General features: G+C 44.5%; 1 protein-coding gene across 1 annotated transcript in view; it reads right to left on the reverse strand.

The window, feature by feature from the left end:
* The window catches only part of DIS3L2 (DIS3 like 3'-5' exoribonuclease 2), a 1275365-nt gene that overhangs the window by 1120132 nt on the left and 140529 nt on the right, over positions 1-14704 (reverse strand). The window contains exon 6 of the mRNA XM_082248603.1: positions 2306-2359. Within this exon, the coding sequence (XP_082104729.1) occupies positions 2306-2359 (54 nt within the window). The remainder of the gene's footprint in view (positions 1-2305; positions 2360-14704) is intronic.

Raw genomic sequence — 14704 nt, forward strand, 5'->3', positions numbered from 1 at the left:
TCCTTTAAACATGGCCACAAGAGCCAAGCCTGACGTTCAGGTCATTCACTGCATCTTCCAAGGAAGAGTGACATGCCCGCTTGCCTCATTAAGGCCTCAACTAGAGAGGCAGCCTTCGGATGCTTCACATCCTAATCTCTGAATGGATAGAGCTTTATCATCTTGCTCAGAAGGGAGGTATATCTTGCAACCTCTTGCTCCACTCAACCAAAATGATGTCCCTTATTTATGTTAGGAATGGGAAATTAGAAAGCTCTCTCTAGAGGTGCTTAAAGAACATCTCTTGCTTTGCAGGAGACTCTACAGAGCTACTCATGTAAATTCTCCCTTCATTGCCTTGACCAAGGGCATCACAAGGGCAAAGGGACATCTCTCGCTTTGCTTTACTTTCTGAGGTCTTCATAGATGGATGGCTTGAATAGGACAGTTCGATTTCTTCCTGGCCATCCCTAGTGGGAAAACACATAACGGCTGTTGGACTTTGCGCGTGGCTTGTATCCCACGCTTTTAAGGTTTTCTGCAATACGCATCTCACCATTCTCTCCATTTACTGGAAATCACCACCCTTTTCTAACTGCCTGGGCTTAGCATGGCTCACACAGAGACTTGCCCTCTGGGACAAAAGTCCTGCATCCCCAGCATGCTCCATCCTTAGAGCGGCTGACATGGCGGTGGACGTGGTGCCTAAAGAAGGATCCGAGCTTCTGCTATGAAAGCTGGACCTTGACAGTGACTAATGATGACTAAATCTGGGAGAAGAATGTTGATGTAGAGACCTATTGAGGTCTTTATCATCTCATGCCGTATATTGTCAATCTGAACTAGGACTTAAAAATCTAAGAAAACAAAATAGGGTAGGAAGGAAAAGGGTTAAAAACCCAAAAGGAATGCCCAGGCAAGCAAGAAAAGGAAAGGGTTAAACGCTGATTGAACCTCTCCACTGACACCACCGCCGCCCACAGCGCACGTGTGCCGAGTCCCTGGGCATTAGTAACCCAGGGATGCCAGGCCAGAAGAGAGTGCAGCGGCTTGGAACGCAAATGCGTGCCAGCCGCCATAGGCTGGAAAACACTAGAGCCAAGGGAAGAAAACAGATAAAACACCTGCTGCCATGGAATATACAAAATAAATACATCACCCCACGACCATGCCTGGATCCAGAAGACGCTGCTGCACGGGCCCAGGGCATTTATGGCCACCTGCTAATAGCAAGGCTGTTTAGCCATACTGCCACTTTGCCTGCCAATAGACAAGCTTAAGCTCTTCATGGCACCGCATCCATCGCCCTCCTCCACCATGCTAATAGCTGGGGACTCCACGTGGCACAGAATCCATCGCCCTTCTCCACCCCTACTAATCGCTGGGGACTGCTGGAAACTCCACACGTCTTCCGGGGCACAGCTTGCCTAACAACCAGGCCTCGATCTTGGACACTTCATCCAAGGTAAGACTTCAACCATTCTGGTCCTTAAGGGCAAAAAAGGAACGTGGCCTCTGGCTCACAGCAAAGATTTATGGGAATGGGGTTCTATAGTGGAGGAGTGGAGGCGGGATTAACCCATACGTATGCGGCCATGGAGTCTGTCAGGAAAGAGATGTGCCAGTGAGGAGCACAGGACTGTGAACCAAGGCAAGTTTGAAACTGTTGGCACAAATGGGCAGCAAGCATGTGGTGTTGGGAAGTAGGTATTGTGGTAGTGTTTTTAAGCTACTTCTATGTTACATTCTACCATACAGGCTTAAGATCCCCTTAAAACAGCTATAAATTAGCAATAAAAGCCAATCAACTAGCATTTGTAGAAAAACTTAGCAACCGCAAACTACCCCTTTTTGTTATAAAATTCTTTGAATCCCAAAAGCGTTTTTAAATGAATTCATTACCAGCAATCTGTGGGAACCAGTTTTATCAACTTGTTTGCATTAAACATGACCATTAAAAAGTCTTTCTACTTTTTAACTCAACACAATAAACGGTCTACTAAAACAAAAATGGCATACTAAAACTGCTCTCATTGGAGATTAGTTTAATTTGGTGTAAAAAAAAGAAATCTAAGCGGGCATACATGAAACCGGTCAGGTTACACTAGCTGGTGTTCAAAGTCAGCTGCTTTAAAATCTTTGTTAAGCAAAGACCAGTCCATGAATACTACTCACAAAACCCAGGTAAGATTCAATGAAGACTGATTATAAGTAATCAGCCTACACATCTTGATGGGAACAAAGGTATATTAAGCACCTACAAAAGGACAATAAAGCAAACATTCAAGGAGGACAGCATCTAATGAAGGCGCAAGGGTAATCTTACCAGTGAAGGCAGGAACGCTTCATGAAACTTCTTTGGATTAATCCTTAGGGGACCCTAATGAATAAAAAAAAAAACAAAAAAACAGCAGTATGATACAAAAAGTCAGTCATTGTCTGCTCCAATGCATGCACAAAGTTATTACAAAAAGTATAACCAAAGACATTTGTTTAGGGTAGAGTCGAGAGGGATTTGAACACCAGTCAAGACTATGGCTGTCTATGCCCCATTAGGGAGATTTGCCCTGTTTACCACCATCTCCAAGAGGGAAAGGGGGGAAAAAAAAAATCTAATATTGGATGCTCACTAGAACAGGGATAGATGGGAGACAGCCAAGGATCCCCTCACTTTGTTTTTGCTACGGGACAAAGAAGGGAAATCTCCCCATTGGGACACAGATGGCAAAAAAAAAAAAGACAGGGGTTCTAACCCTCTGCTCTGTTTGGCTTAGTTCAGTTTTAATGCCATTTTATAAAATACACAATATTCATTATTTGAATCATTTCAGTGTGCTACAATTTGCATTTTTAGAGGGTGTAGCAAACAAAGGCAAAAAAGTAAAATTAAGAGGGCGATTCTTTTATTTAGGTTGCTTTATGAGCTCATGTCAGAAAGGATTTCTCAGGTGTTAGGTTCCCGATAAATCAAATTCTATAGTCCTACTGCAGTCATTTCATTCTGCCTGTGTCGCACATGTTTCTATTTAACCCATCTGCTTGTTCAGTGTTTCCAGGGTAAAGAACAGAAGTTTGCCCAAGATTTGATAGACCACATGCCTGCAGCTGCTTGTTTGACTTGCTAGATTCTGTCTTCAAGCAGATTTGTGGGCACTGGGCCACTAAAAATCATCATGATGTAACACAAAATACAGAGTACACCCAGAGGCTTCCAAACAGAACTGGAAATACAGGCGGAGAACAGTTACCTTTCCTGGTCGATCAAGAGGGAGACTAGGAAACATGTCTTGCCTCTGTGCTTCTAAGTAACAAGATAGATGAACAACACTTCTCTAGCACCATGTCTGTTACTATAAAAAAAAGTAATCTAATAAACTGGAGGCTAGGTGTCACTCTAATTACATATTGAAGGCAAATGTTAATGCCTCCAGGATCAATTCAAACCACACTGGCTAAAACGGTTCTCATAATACTCTCATCCCCCATAACTAAACATATGATCACAGCCAGTTTTTGAGCTGTTAACACGTACTGTAAACTGTTTTACCAAAAGACTTACTAGAATACATCAGAGAATGGAACATTTTGCCAAGCACACCACTTCATTGAAGTAGGGATGTCTATAAATTAAAATGGCCACTAAAGCCACTTTTCCTGTTCTCTGCTAAAAAGGAAGCCAATTCAAGTACACAAGACAAAAAACACTATCAGCTTTTAACAATGTATTTATTGGGTTGTCAGACACGTATATTTAGCACCTTTCTCAAGACCAACGTGTACAACTCAAATGTAGGGTTACATTTCCATCAAGGCACAAATTCTCCAGACCCTGAACTCCCAAGATTCCAAACGTATTTGGTCAGTGAACAAAACTACATACTCAACTGAGCTAATGCATGACTTCAGTGAAGCAAACCACTTAGAAAATTGATTTAGCAGTAAAAATCAAGATGCCATCATTCATTATGGGTACTACACAGGTTTGCCTTAGGTCTTACATTAAACAAACATCAGAAAGTTCATCAGCAAGACTAGGTTATGCACACCAATACACAATTTTTAATGCAGCTGAATCTGTACAGAAGCTGTCACACCAGCAGGGTCCTATTTTATCAGTCTGCACTCTAAGTGACGTTGCCATCACAAAATCTTAGGATTCCTGGAGGCTTAGGGTAAAGCTCACTATCAGAATATGTGCCCACATTGTGCATGATTCATTTTCATCTCTGGCTTCTCTTTAACAAGCAATTATCGCACTTAAAATTTATATCTGTGAGCAGATGGGTCCAATATCTTTCCTGACCAAAATTCTATTTACCATGTTGCTCATTTCACGCTGTGATCTCATATTTGGAACAGGCTGCATTTCCCATCTGCAGGGAACAGATGTTTTTGTCAAGAGGGTTGGTGATGAGAGGTCTGTCCACTGACAACTAGAGGGTCTCTATGTCACAAAAGCAGTGTTCATTTACAAAGAAAACTTTAAGCTAGATTAAATTGCTACTGCTTATTTTTGCTGAATTGAAGTAAATGAGAACTTACTATTATTGAACTTGGGAGCGGGTAAACCATTTATGAACTAGGGAATGCCAAAATGTATATTGCAGCAGACGCTGGACTCAAACCAATATGACTGTTCACTTGTTAAATGTGAGCATTCTTCTACTGAACATCTGGAGATAACCACATTTGCTTTAAGATGCACAGCAAAATGATGCATATGTGCTAGCAGAAAATAGGGACAGGACAGTAAAGACTAATTAATGGCACTTTAAACATTCAGCGACGAAATAGCAAAGTGGTTGAAGCAGCACCACTCACCATTTATCAGAGGAGAGATGTGAAATAGTAAGCTACAAGGCTGCTGGGGTATTAGAGCGGCTTAATACAGTTTGGGACAGTTTAAGCCTTGAATTAGGCAGCATTTTATTCCCCTTCAGGTTTCCTTTAGATTTGATTTTCTGGTTTTATGTTCTTTCCTTTCTTAAAAGAAAAAAAAAAGCTGCACCACCAGCCAGTTCTTCGTTTACTGGCTTATTTGTCCACATAATGCTGCAATTAACTTGTCTTTCATTGGTAGAAACTTTCATAAAGGGTTATATTAGTTTTTTAATCATTGCTTCTAGTTTTGAGCCAGGACTAGGGAAAAAAGCAAAAGAAAGAAGACTTCAAGCAGAAGAAAAGTGAGGATAAAAAAAAAAAAAAAAACAGATTTTAGTCTATTAATGTCGTTATAAACCTTCCGTATGCCCAGTAACGCGACTAGCCTCAGGTGATACAAATTCTCCATAAGACGTACTAATCTGCAGTCTTCTGTACATTAAAGTGATTGTAAAGTCTTATTTCTTTCAATTAAAGTAACAAACATGTTATACTTACCTGCTCTGTGCATTGGTTTTGCACAGGGACGCCCGGTTTCTCCTCTTCTTCGTTCCCTGGCTGGAGCTTCTGGCCCCTCCCTCCTGTCAAGTGACCCCACAGCAAGTAGTTTGCCATGGGGGCAAAAACATGTGTTTAATCCTCTCAAAAAGTCAGTAGGTAAGAAAAGTTCAACACATAAGCAGCGCTGGAAAACCCTATTGAAGAGTCCACATTGGTGAATGAGACAAAGTCCACTGGAGAAAAGATCCACGGATGAAGATACAAGGAAAACTTCCACCACACCGCGTGTTCCCCTTAGGTATTGCTCACTCACCAGATATCAATGTAAAAAGAGCCTTTAAATATCCTCCAGATATACCGGATGCTGACCACTCAACGATCTTTAGGCACAGAATCTCCCCAATCTGAATACCGTATATCAGACGATCCAAATACTCCAGTGTATCGGCAGTACATAAACGAGAAAGGGGCTCATAGGGCAGTATATCAACACAAATTTTATTGTTAAAAAACCCCCCTATCCCTCAATCTATGCACTCACAGCAATCCATTGTAAACTCTCATTACACAGTCACTAGGCTGATCGAGACCTCACCGCTCCTCTGTATCACTGTATCGTTCTCGGACTCCAGCTGACAGCAGGCAGGATGTGGAGGTGCGTCTCATACAGCTGATGAATAATACTGTCGGGGTGTCCGCGTGCTCACGCCCTGACATCTTTCGCCATCATACTGGCTTCTACGGAGCTTCGTGTATGGCTGTGAGTGCATAGATTGAGGGATAGGGGTTTTTTTTTTTTAACAATAAAATTTGTGTTGATATACTGCCCTATGAGCCCCTTTCTCGTTTATGTACTGCCGATATACACTGGAGTATTTGGATCGCCTGATATACGGTATTCAGATTAGGCACAGAATCTCCCCAATCTGAATACCGTATATCAGGCGATCCAAATACTCCAGTGTATCGGCAGTACATAAACGAGAAAGGGGCTCATAGGGCAGTAGTTTCAGTTCAGCAAAATTCTTGGGATGTCTGGTGTGAATCGCTTTCTTGAGGTCATGCCACAGCATTTCAATCGGGTTGAGGTCAGGACTCTGGGCCACTTCAGAAGGCGTATTTTCTTCTGTTTAAGCCATTCTGTTGATTTACTTCTGCTTTGGGTCATTGTCCTGTTGCAACACCCATCTTCTGTTGAGCTTCAGCTGGTAGACAGATGGCCTTAAGTTCTCCTGCAAAAGGTCTTGATAAACTTGGGAATTTATTTTTCCTTCGATCATAGCAATCAGTCTAGGCCCTGATGCAGCAAAGCAGCCCCAAACCATGATGCCCCCACCACCATACTTCACAGTTGGGATGAGGTTTTGATGTTTGTGTGCTGTGCCTCTTTTTCACCACACAGTGTTGTGTGTTTCTTCCAAACAACTCAACTTTGGTTTCATCTCTCCATAGAATATTTTGCCATTACTGCTGTGGAACATCCAGGTGCTCTTGTGAAAACTGTAAATGTGCAGCAATGTTTGTTTGGACAGCAGTGGCTTCCTCTGTGTATCCTCCCATGAAATCCATTCTTGTTTAGTGTTTTACGTATTGTAGAAGCGCTAACAGGGATGTTAGCATTTGCCAGTGACTTTTGTAAATCTTTAGCTGACACTCTTCTTCACCTTATTGAGCAGTCTGCGCTGTGCTCTTGCAGTCATGTTTACAGGACAGCCACTCCTAGGGATAGTAGCAGCAGTGCTGAACTTACTCCATCTTGACAACTTGTCTTACCGTGGACTGATGAACAGCAAGGCTTTTGGAGATACTTTTATAACCCTTTCCAGCTTTATGCGAGTCAACAATTCTTAATCGTAGGTCTTCTGAGAGCTCTTTTGTGCGAGGCATCATTCACATCAGGCAATGCTTCTTGTGAAAAGCAAACCCAGAACTGGTGTGTGTTTTTTATAGGGGAGGGCAGCTGTAATCAACACCTCCAATCTCATCTCATTGATTAGACTCCAGTTGGCTGAAATCTCACTCCAATTAGCTCTTGGAGATGTCATTAGTCTAGGGCAGTGATGGCAAACCTTGGCACCCCAGATGTTTTGGAACTACATTTCCCATGATGCTCATGCACTCTGTAGTGTAGTTGAGCATGATGGGAAATGTAGTTTCAAAACCTCTGGGGTGCCAAGGTTCGCCATCACTGGTCTAGGGGTTCACATACTTTCCACCTGCACTGTGAATGTTTACACGGTGTGTTCAATAAAAACATGGCAACATTTCATTCTTTGTGTGTAGTTTAAGCAGACTGCGATTGTCTATTGTTGTGACTTAGATGATCAGATAACAGTTGATGACCAATTTGTGCAGAAAACCATATCATTCCAAGGCCTTGAGTCTGCATTCACACATGAGTACAGCATACTTCTAGTGATTTGCAAAGCTTTTTTTGGATGTTTTCAAAGCTTTATTCAAGTACTTTTGCACGTGTAACAAGTTTCACATATTTCCTGGGCTGGGCAAAGAAGGGGGGAGAGCAGTACTATGGAAGAGGAATTCTTCAGGTGCACTGTCATGTACCTGGGTGTCCTTGAAACTGAAGGTTCCTTGTTTCGTAGCCTGCAGCCTTACCTGTTGTGCCACAGAGAAGCTCTAGAGTTTTGGCAGTGATTTTTCCAGCCTGATGCTTGCCTTGGACTCACTAGCCCCACCTGCTTTCAGCTGCGAACAATGTACAATTTAACCAGCTGAACAATGTACAATTTAACCAGCCTTTAAATAGCAGCACTTCCTGTTACTGAGTGCCCGTTTGTTTTGGAATATCTTCCTGGGTGTGCTGCTTGCTCTTTAATAGACTTTTGTGTATGAACTTTTGCATGTATTCGTGACCCCTCTTCAGCCCGCCGAATCTGTACTTTACCGCCAGTTTGAGTAGGACTTCTGCCTGCCTGACCATTCCTTGGATTTCGTTTGGATACCGCTTTGCCCAATCTGTTGCCGGCCTGATCTCTCTGACTTCGTTTTCGCCTGAATCCTCAGCACTCAAGCTCCACTTCGGACTTTACCTCACAGGTACCTAACATGCACAAGCTCAAGAAAAAGCATGTTCCACATTTACAGGCAGATTCATTTTAGTGTATGGATGCAGAAACGCATGACAATACAAAAAAAGCTCATGGACTAATTTGAGCTTAGGGTGTAGACCATAGGAAGATGGAAGTATTAAACCATAACGATTTGAAAGAATGGGATTCTACAGTGTACAGTGGTGAAAAAACAAGCACAAAAATGCTCAGCTGTGAATAGGACCTTAGACCGTAATTACTAGAACAGTTCTCAATGGAACATTTACCCTCCTTTTGTTGTAGTGATAACTGCAAACATTTTAACTTTTTCCACCACTTGCTGACTTGACAACAGCCACCAGAACAAATGGCAAGAGTGAATATACCTAGCGGGAACACGGATAGTAAAAAAACCTGGCAGGGGCACTAATCCATTTCTAATCCATAACTAGAAAATGGAAATGGAGAAAAAACGCTGCACACCAACCCAGCACAAAAGGTAACGCAACAAAATTGCTTTAGCCCTATACCACCCAAGCCACACCCCCTGATGCATTTCACCCCGCCCATGTGGCTTACCACTTAAGGACCAGGCCAATTTCTGACACTTGTTTACAAGTTAAAATCTTGTATTTTTTGCTAGAAAATTACTTAAAACCCCCAAACACTTTTTTAGCAGAGACCCTAGAGAATAAAATGGAGAGTTGCAATAATTTATGCCATACCGTATTTGCATAGCGGTCTTACAAATGACATTTTGGAAAAAATACACATTTTTGAATTTAAAAAATAAGAAAAAACAGTGAAGTTAGCCCAATTTTTTCTCTATAAATGTGAAAGAATGTTACACCAAGTAAACTGATACCCAACATATCATGGTTAAAAACTGCACACGCTCGTGGAATGGTGACAAACCTTAATATTTAAAAAATCTCTATAGGCGACACTTTAAAAATGAATACAGTTTACAAGTTTAGAGATACGGAGGTCTAGGGCTAGAATTATTGCTCTCGCTCTTAACACCGTTTACATATGTGGGTGCGACTTGTGTTTGCTTCTGCACGCGAGCGCGGAGGGACAGGGCGATTAAGAAAAAAACTTCTTAGTTTTTTTTATTTTTACACTGTCCCTTTAAAAAAAAAAAAAATGATCACTTTTATTCCAATTATAAAGGAATGTAAACATCACTTGTAATAGGAATAAGCAGGACAGGTCCTCTTAATAAGAGATCTGGGGTCAAAAATACCTCAGATCTCACATCAATAATTAAAAGCAAATTTAGAAATAAAAGCTGCGCTAACTTGACATAAATGTAAATCAAACATATACATATGAATAATAGTAAACAATTTGATGCAAATAGCATAAACACAACATCCTTGTTATAATATCATAATGTTCATAAGAAAAAGTGCAGAAAATCCAAATGAGATGTGCAGGGTGCAGAAATTGAAAATCCACCACCGCAATAATGTGACTTCTCCTCAATCCGTGACAAAGGTAAAGATCACGCTATGCGCTTACCAAAAGGCAGATGCAGTAAAGCTTATCAATATGCATAAATGGTGCTGCTCCTGTCTCCTCCAATGGGCAACACTATGATCCCTCTGGCTGGTTCAACCTGGCGGAAACCCCGGTCAGGAACAGCACCGCAGCACGGACCACCTAGGTCCAATACTCATAAAAGGCTCATGTAAGCCTTTGAGTACTATGTGTAACAGTAAAAATGGATTTTTGTAAAATCTTACCGTAAAATCCTTTTCTCTTAGCTCATTGACAGACGTAGTCCTCGGTGATACAACACCCTCGGGTTATGCTGCCCTCTGCAGGAGTAGGACTAGACAGGAAAGAAAATGCTCTGGCCACACCCTAGGGGCAGTCCCAGAGGGTATATCCTCTCACTTCCTGCCCTAGCACATCAGTTATGTCACAAAGCAGTGTTTAGAGAATTTAACCCAACCCAACTCAAAAAACAGAGGGGCGGGTACTACGTCTGTCAATGAGCTAAGAGAAAAGGATTTTACGGTAAGATTTTACAAAAATCCATTTTTCTCTATCGCTCATTGACAGACGTAGTCCTCGGTGATACAACACCCTCAGGACGTCCCAAAGCAGTACCACAAATGAGGGGTGGGAAAATGGAAATCAAATCCAATCTAGAAGGCCCAACCGGTGCCAACTAGAAGTTTACAATGCTCATCCTCAATGATGAGACAACAGAAATTTTTCAACAGAAAAAAAAACCCCCGAGGTAGACCACCGGTCTCCTCAAATTGCGGCCTGCAAAACCTTGCGGCCAAATGAGGCATCCGCCGATGCCATCACATCAATCTTATAAAATTTTGTAAAGGTATGTACCGACGACCAGATGGCCGCCTTACATACCTGGACCACTGACGCCTGATGGCGATAGGCCCAGGAAGTACTGAGCGCTCGAGTGAAGTGCGCCCTAACAGGGAACTGAGGATTCCGACCTTTAATAGAATAAGCCTGTACCACCGTTTGACTGATCCATGTAGATATGGTCGCGGCAGACACAGGCAACCCCCTTCAAGGGCTATCCGTGATCACAAAAAGGGAGTCCGTCTTACGAAAACCACTTTAGGAAGGAAGGATGGATTCGGAAGAAGAACCACCTTATCCCTATGAACCACCAGATCTGGGGAACGACAGAATAATGCGGCCAGTTCTGACACCCTGCATACAGAAGTAATGGCCACCAAGAAGGCCACCTTCTGGGATAATGTAAGCAAGGGAATCTCCCTAATATCTTCAAGAGAAGTTTCTGAAGAACCGACCACACTAAATTAAGATCCCAGGCGGTAAGGGTGCGCGCACTGGCGGAGTCAGATGTCGCACCCCCTGGATGAAATTCCGCACCAAGGAATGATTAGCCAAAGGTTTCTAGGAAGAAGATTGCTAACGCCGAAAACCTGACCCTTGATCGTGCTCAAGGATAGTTTCTGCTCAACCCCTTGTTGCAGACAGACCAAAATTCGGGTCACCGAATAGGTATGTGGGGGAAATCCAAGAGATTCACACCACGCAATATAAGACTTCCATGTGCTGGAAGTCGCTTTCCTTGCTTTAACTAGAGGTAGGAATAACTGAAGCTGACACTCCCTTGTCCTTCAGTACCTGGGTCTCAATGGCCAGGCCATTAAGCCAGCGACTGTAAAGCAAGATGGAAGATCGGTCCCCGAGACCGCAAATCCTCCCTGAGAGGAAGTCTCCAAGGAGCGTCCGCGACTAGCCTCACCAAGTCGGCGTACCCGGCTCGACGAGGTCAGTCCGGAATTTCCAGAATAACTGGAATTCCCTCCACCTCTATCCTGTGAAGAAGTTCGCAGTAACTTGAGAGGATGGAAGGCATGCCGTAGCTGATACTGCCCCCACGGGCGATCAGCGTTTCTGCTGCGTCCGCTAGAGGATCGCGGTGCGAGCTACAAAACCTCCGCACCTTCCTGTTGAGCCAAGGTGCCAACAGATCCACCTCCGGGATGTCCCAATGAAGGGACAGTTAGTGAAAAAACCTCTGGATGAAGAGGCCATATGCGATTGGATCCGAATCGGGCTGCTCTAGAGCTGCTTGATCCAGTAAATCAGACAAAATCTGATCGCTCTCAGTTCCGATACCCTTATTGGTAATCTGGATGCTATCGGAAGAAATTACCTCCCCTGGTTGAGCATCGGAGACTTCCTGGTCCGCTCGCTCAACCGGATCCGATTGTCCAGGGAATCGGAATACTGATTCCATTAAAAAAGAATCTCCTTCAGGAGACGGGTATGAGACTGGGTATACGGTACTGCCTCTAAGAAGGCCACCATCAGTCCCAGCCAATTGACGGACAGCAACATCCAAATCGTTGACTGAACCTTCTGGAGTTTCTCCGCAAGGAGAAACTCTTGCCCAGGATGTATCCAACCTTAGGCCCAGATAGTTCAGTCTCCTGGTGGGAACCAGGGATGATCTTTGGGAAAGCGAAGAAAAACGCTGATGTCCTGCGATGATGGGGATATAAAGATAGGCCTCCTAAATGTCTATGGACGCCAGGAAATCCCCCTGGTGCAGGGAGGCCACCACTGTACGGATGGACTCTATTCTTTCCCAAGTCCAGATTTGGACGCACCTTGCCCTCTTTCCTGGGCATTGTGAACAGGTTCGAATAGAACCCCTGAAACCATTCAATGTTAGAAGGGAAGAATCGCACCGGTGGAAGTGATCGAAACTCGATCCTGTGTCCTCCAGAAACCGGTGAAGACATCCCCCCCACCCCAGAGATGGGTAGGGGCGCATCAGGCTGTATTCTTAAGGCTTAGCTGAGCCAGACTTTTTGTTTAGCCGACCAGCGCCCTTTGAAACCCCTCTAAAGGGGCTTTGGAGGGTTTCGCCTTATCGCCCGCCCTCGCGGAACGAACAACTCTTTATGAGCAGAAAAGGAAGGTCCTCGTTAGTTACGAGGTCCTTTTATCCTAACAGTCTGTGGCAAGACAGCAGGTGGTACCGTCTATCCTATAAAAGAGGAATTCCTCAAACGGATAGCACCTAGCCATGCGTTTGGAAATAACAGGGGTTCGTTTCAAACGACCCCATTTGGGTAAAGGAAAATCCTTCGCCCTTTTAGTAGGCTAACAAGTACCAACAAAGAATTTCAGTCTCAGCTACCTCTGCCGGTGTAACCTCAAGACTAAAGGTTTCCCGGACGGACACAACTAGTGCATCCACCACTCTTGTGCTATGGCGGAGGCAGAAACGTGCTCCTCGCTGCTGAGGAGATATAACCTGAGACAACAGCCCCCTAAGAGGGACCTGCAACTGCATTGACCAGCTCCGAATCCGTATCTGAAGTATCTGATAAACAATGGGGGTAGGCGGGGGTCGCTTCTTGACCCCCGTCCCTGACAGGCCACCTCCACCCGGGATACCAAAGACTCCAAAACTGCCGATAATGCATTAAAAACAAGTGGGGTACTGGAGGGTCCTGCGGCCACCTTGAGGGGATCAGGTGGGGATACCTATGCGGCAGGGTCAATGATTATACAAGACATTTGCCAGCGACAAAAAAATGACAAAGTAAACATTTTTTTTTTTTTTTTTTTTGTATCCCCCAGTCGCAACAGCGCCCCTTAGTGTTACCTGCTTTTTGAAACCCCAGAGAGAGAGAGAGAGACCCCAAGGCTCATCCCTGATGCACAGAAGTTCATCAGCTTGCTCAGTGCTGTCCTGTTACAGACAGGAAGTCTTTGGCCCTATTTCCTGAGTGAAGGAGGCGGCTCCGCCCCTTAACACGCCTACCGGCGCCTCCCCCTGGCTCCATGAGGTGTTTGAGTCACCTCAAACATGGCCGCCCCCATGCTGGAGACACGAGGCTACACCAAAATGGCGGCCTCGTGCGATCTACCAGACAATGGCGGCGGCCTGCACAGAATAGCGGCATTTCTGCAGAAGGATCTCGGCCTCACAACCCTTCACCCTCATGGTGGTCGGCGGTACCGGACCCTGGCGAGCCGTATGCGGTCCGTGGCCGTCGGGAGGCATCTGCTTAGCTGGAGGAATGATCTGGAATGCAGTATACATGTATAGACATCGACCTGTGGCTTCTGACAGGTAGGATACCTTATACTATCACAGTAAAGTTCTAGTACTGCCACTGACTACAATCATTTTCACACTTTTACAATTAGATTGTCAGCTCCCAAACCAAGCCTCCTGGCTTCTTGTACACAAAAATCACACTCAATTAGGGGGATCTGTGACATGTTATAGGATAGAGGGGAACCCATCCTTACCATTACAGAGAGGGGCCCGCATTCACCACAGGACCCGTCAGGGGAAATGGTGGGAACATACTACTCACCATACCGGAACCATGCGGGCGCCAACTCCTGACAGTACCCCTCTCCACCGAGGTAGGAGGGATGTCGACCAATACGGACGCCGTGACTCATGGTCTTTGGCGTTTCAGCGAGACGTTTAACTCGCAGGGTCAGTCCCCTTCCAGTGGGACTATGTCGTGGCCGACCCAGCGCGGAGCTATGGCCTGCACGCGCTCGTAGGCTGAACTGGGGTGACCCCTGGATCTCAACATCCAGCCCGTCGCCCAGTTCAGCTTTCTTGCTTGAAGATCTCACAGGAACACTGGAGAAAAAAAGCTGTCTAAAAAATATTTTCTAAGAAAAAATTCCTGCCAGGACCGAAGATCCCAGCAGGGTATCTAGGTCCTTACTCCTAACTAGACAGAAAAAAACTGATGTGCTAGGGCAGGAAGTGAGAGGATATACCCTCTGGGACT

This window comes from Pelophylax lessonae (assembly GCF_965119305.1).
Source record: "Pelophylax lessonae genome assembly, chromosome: 3".
Lineage (NCBI taxonomy): Eukaryota > Metazoa > Chordata > Amphibia > Anura > Ranidae > Pelophylax > Pelophylax lessonae.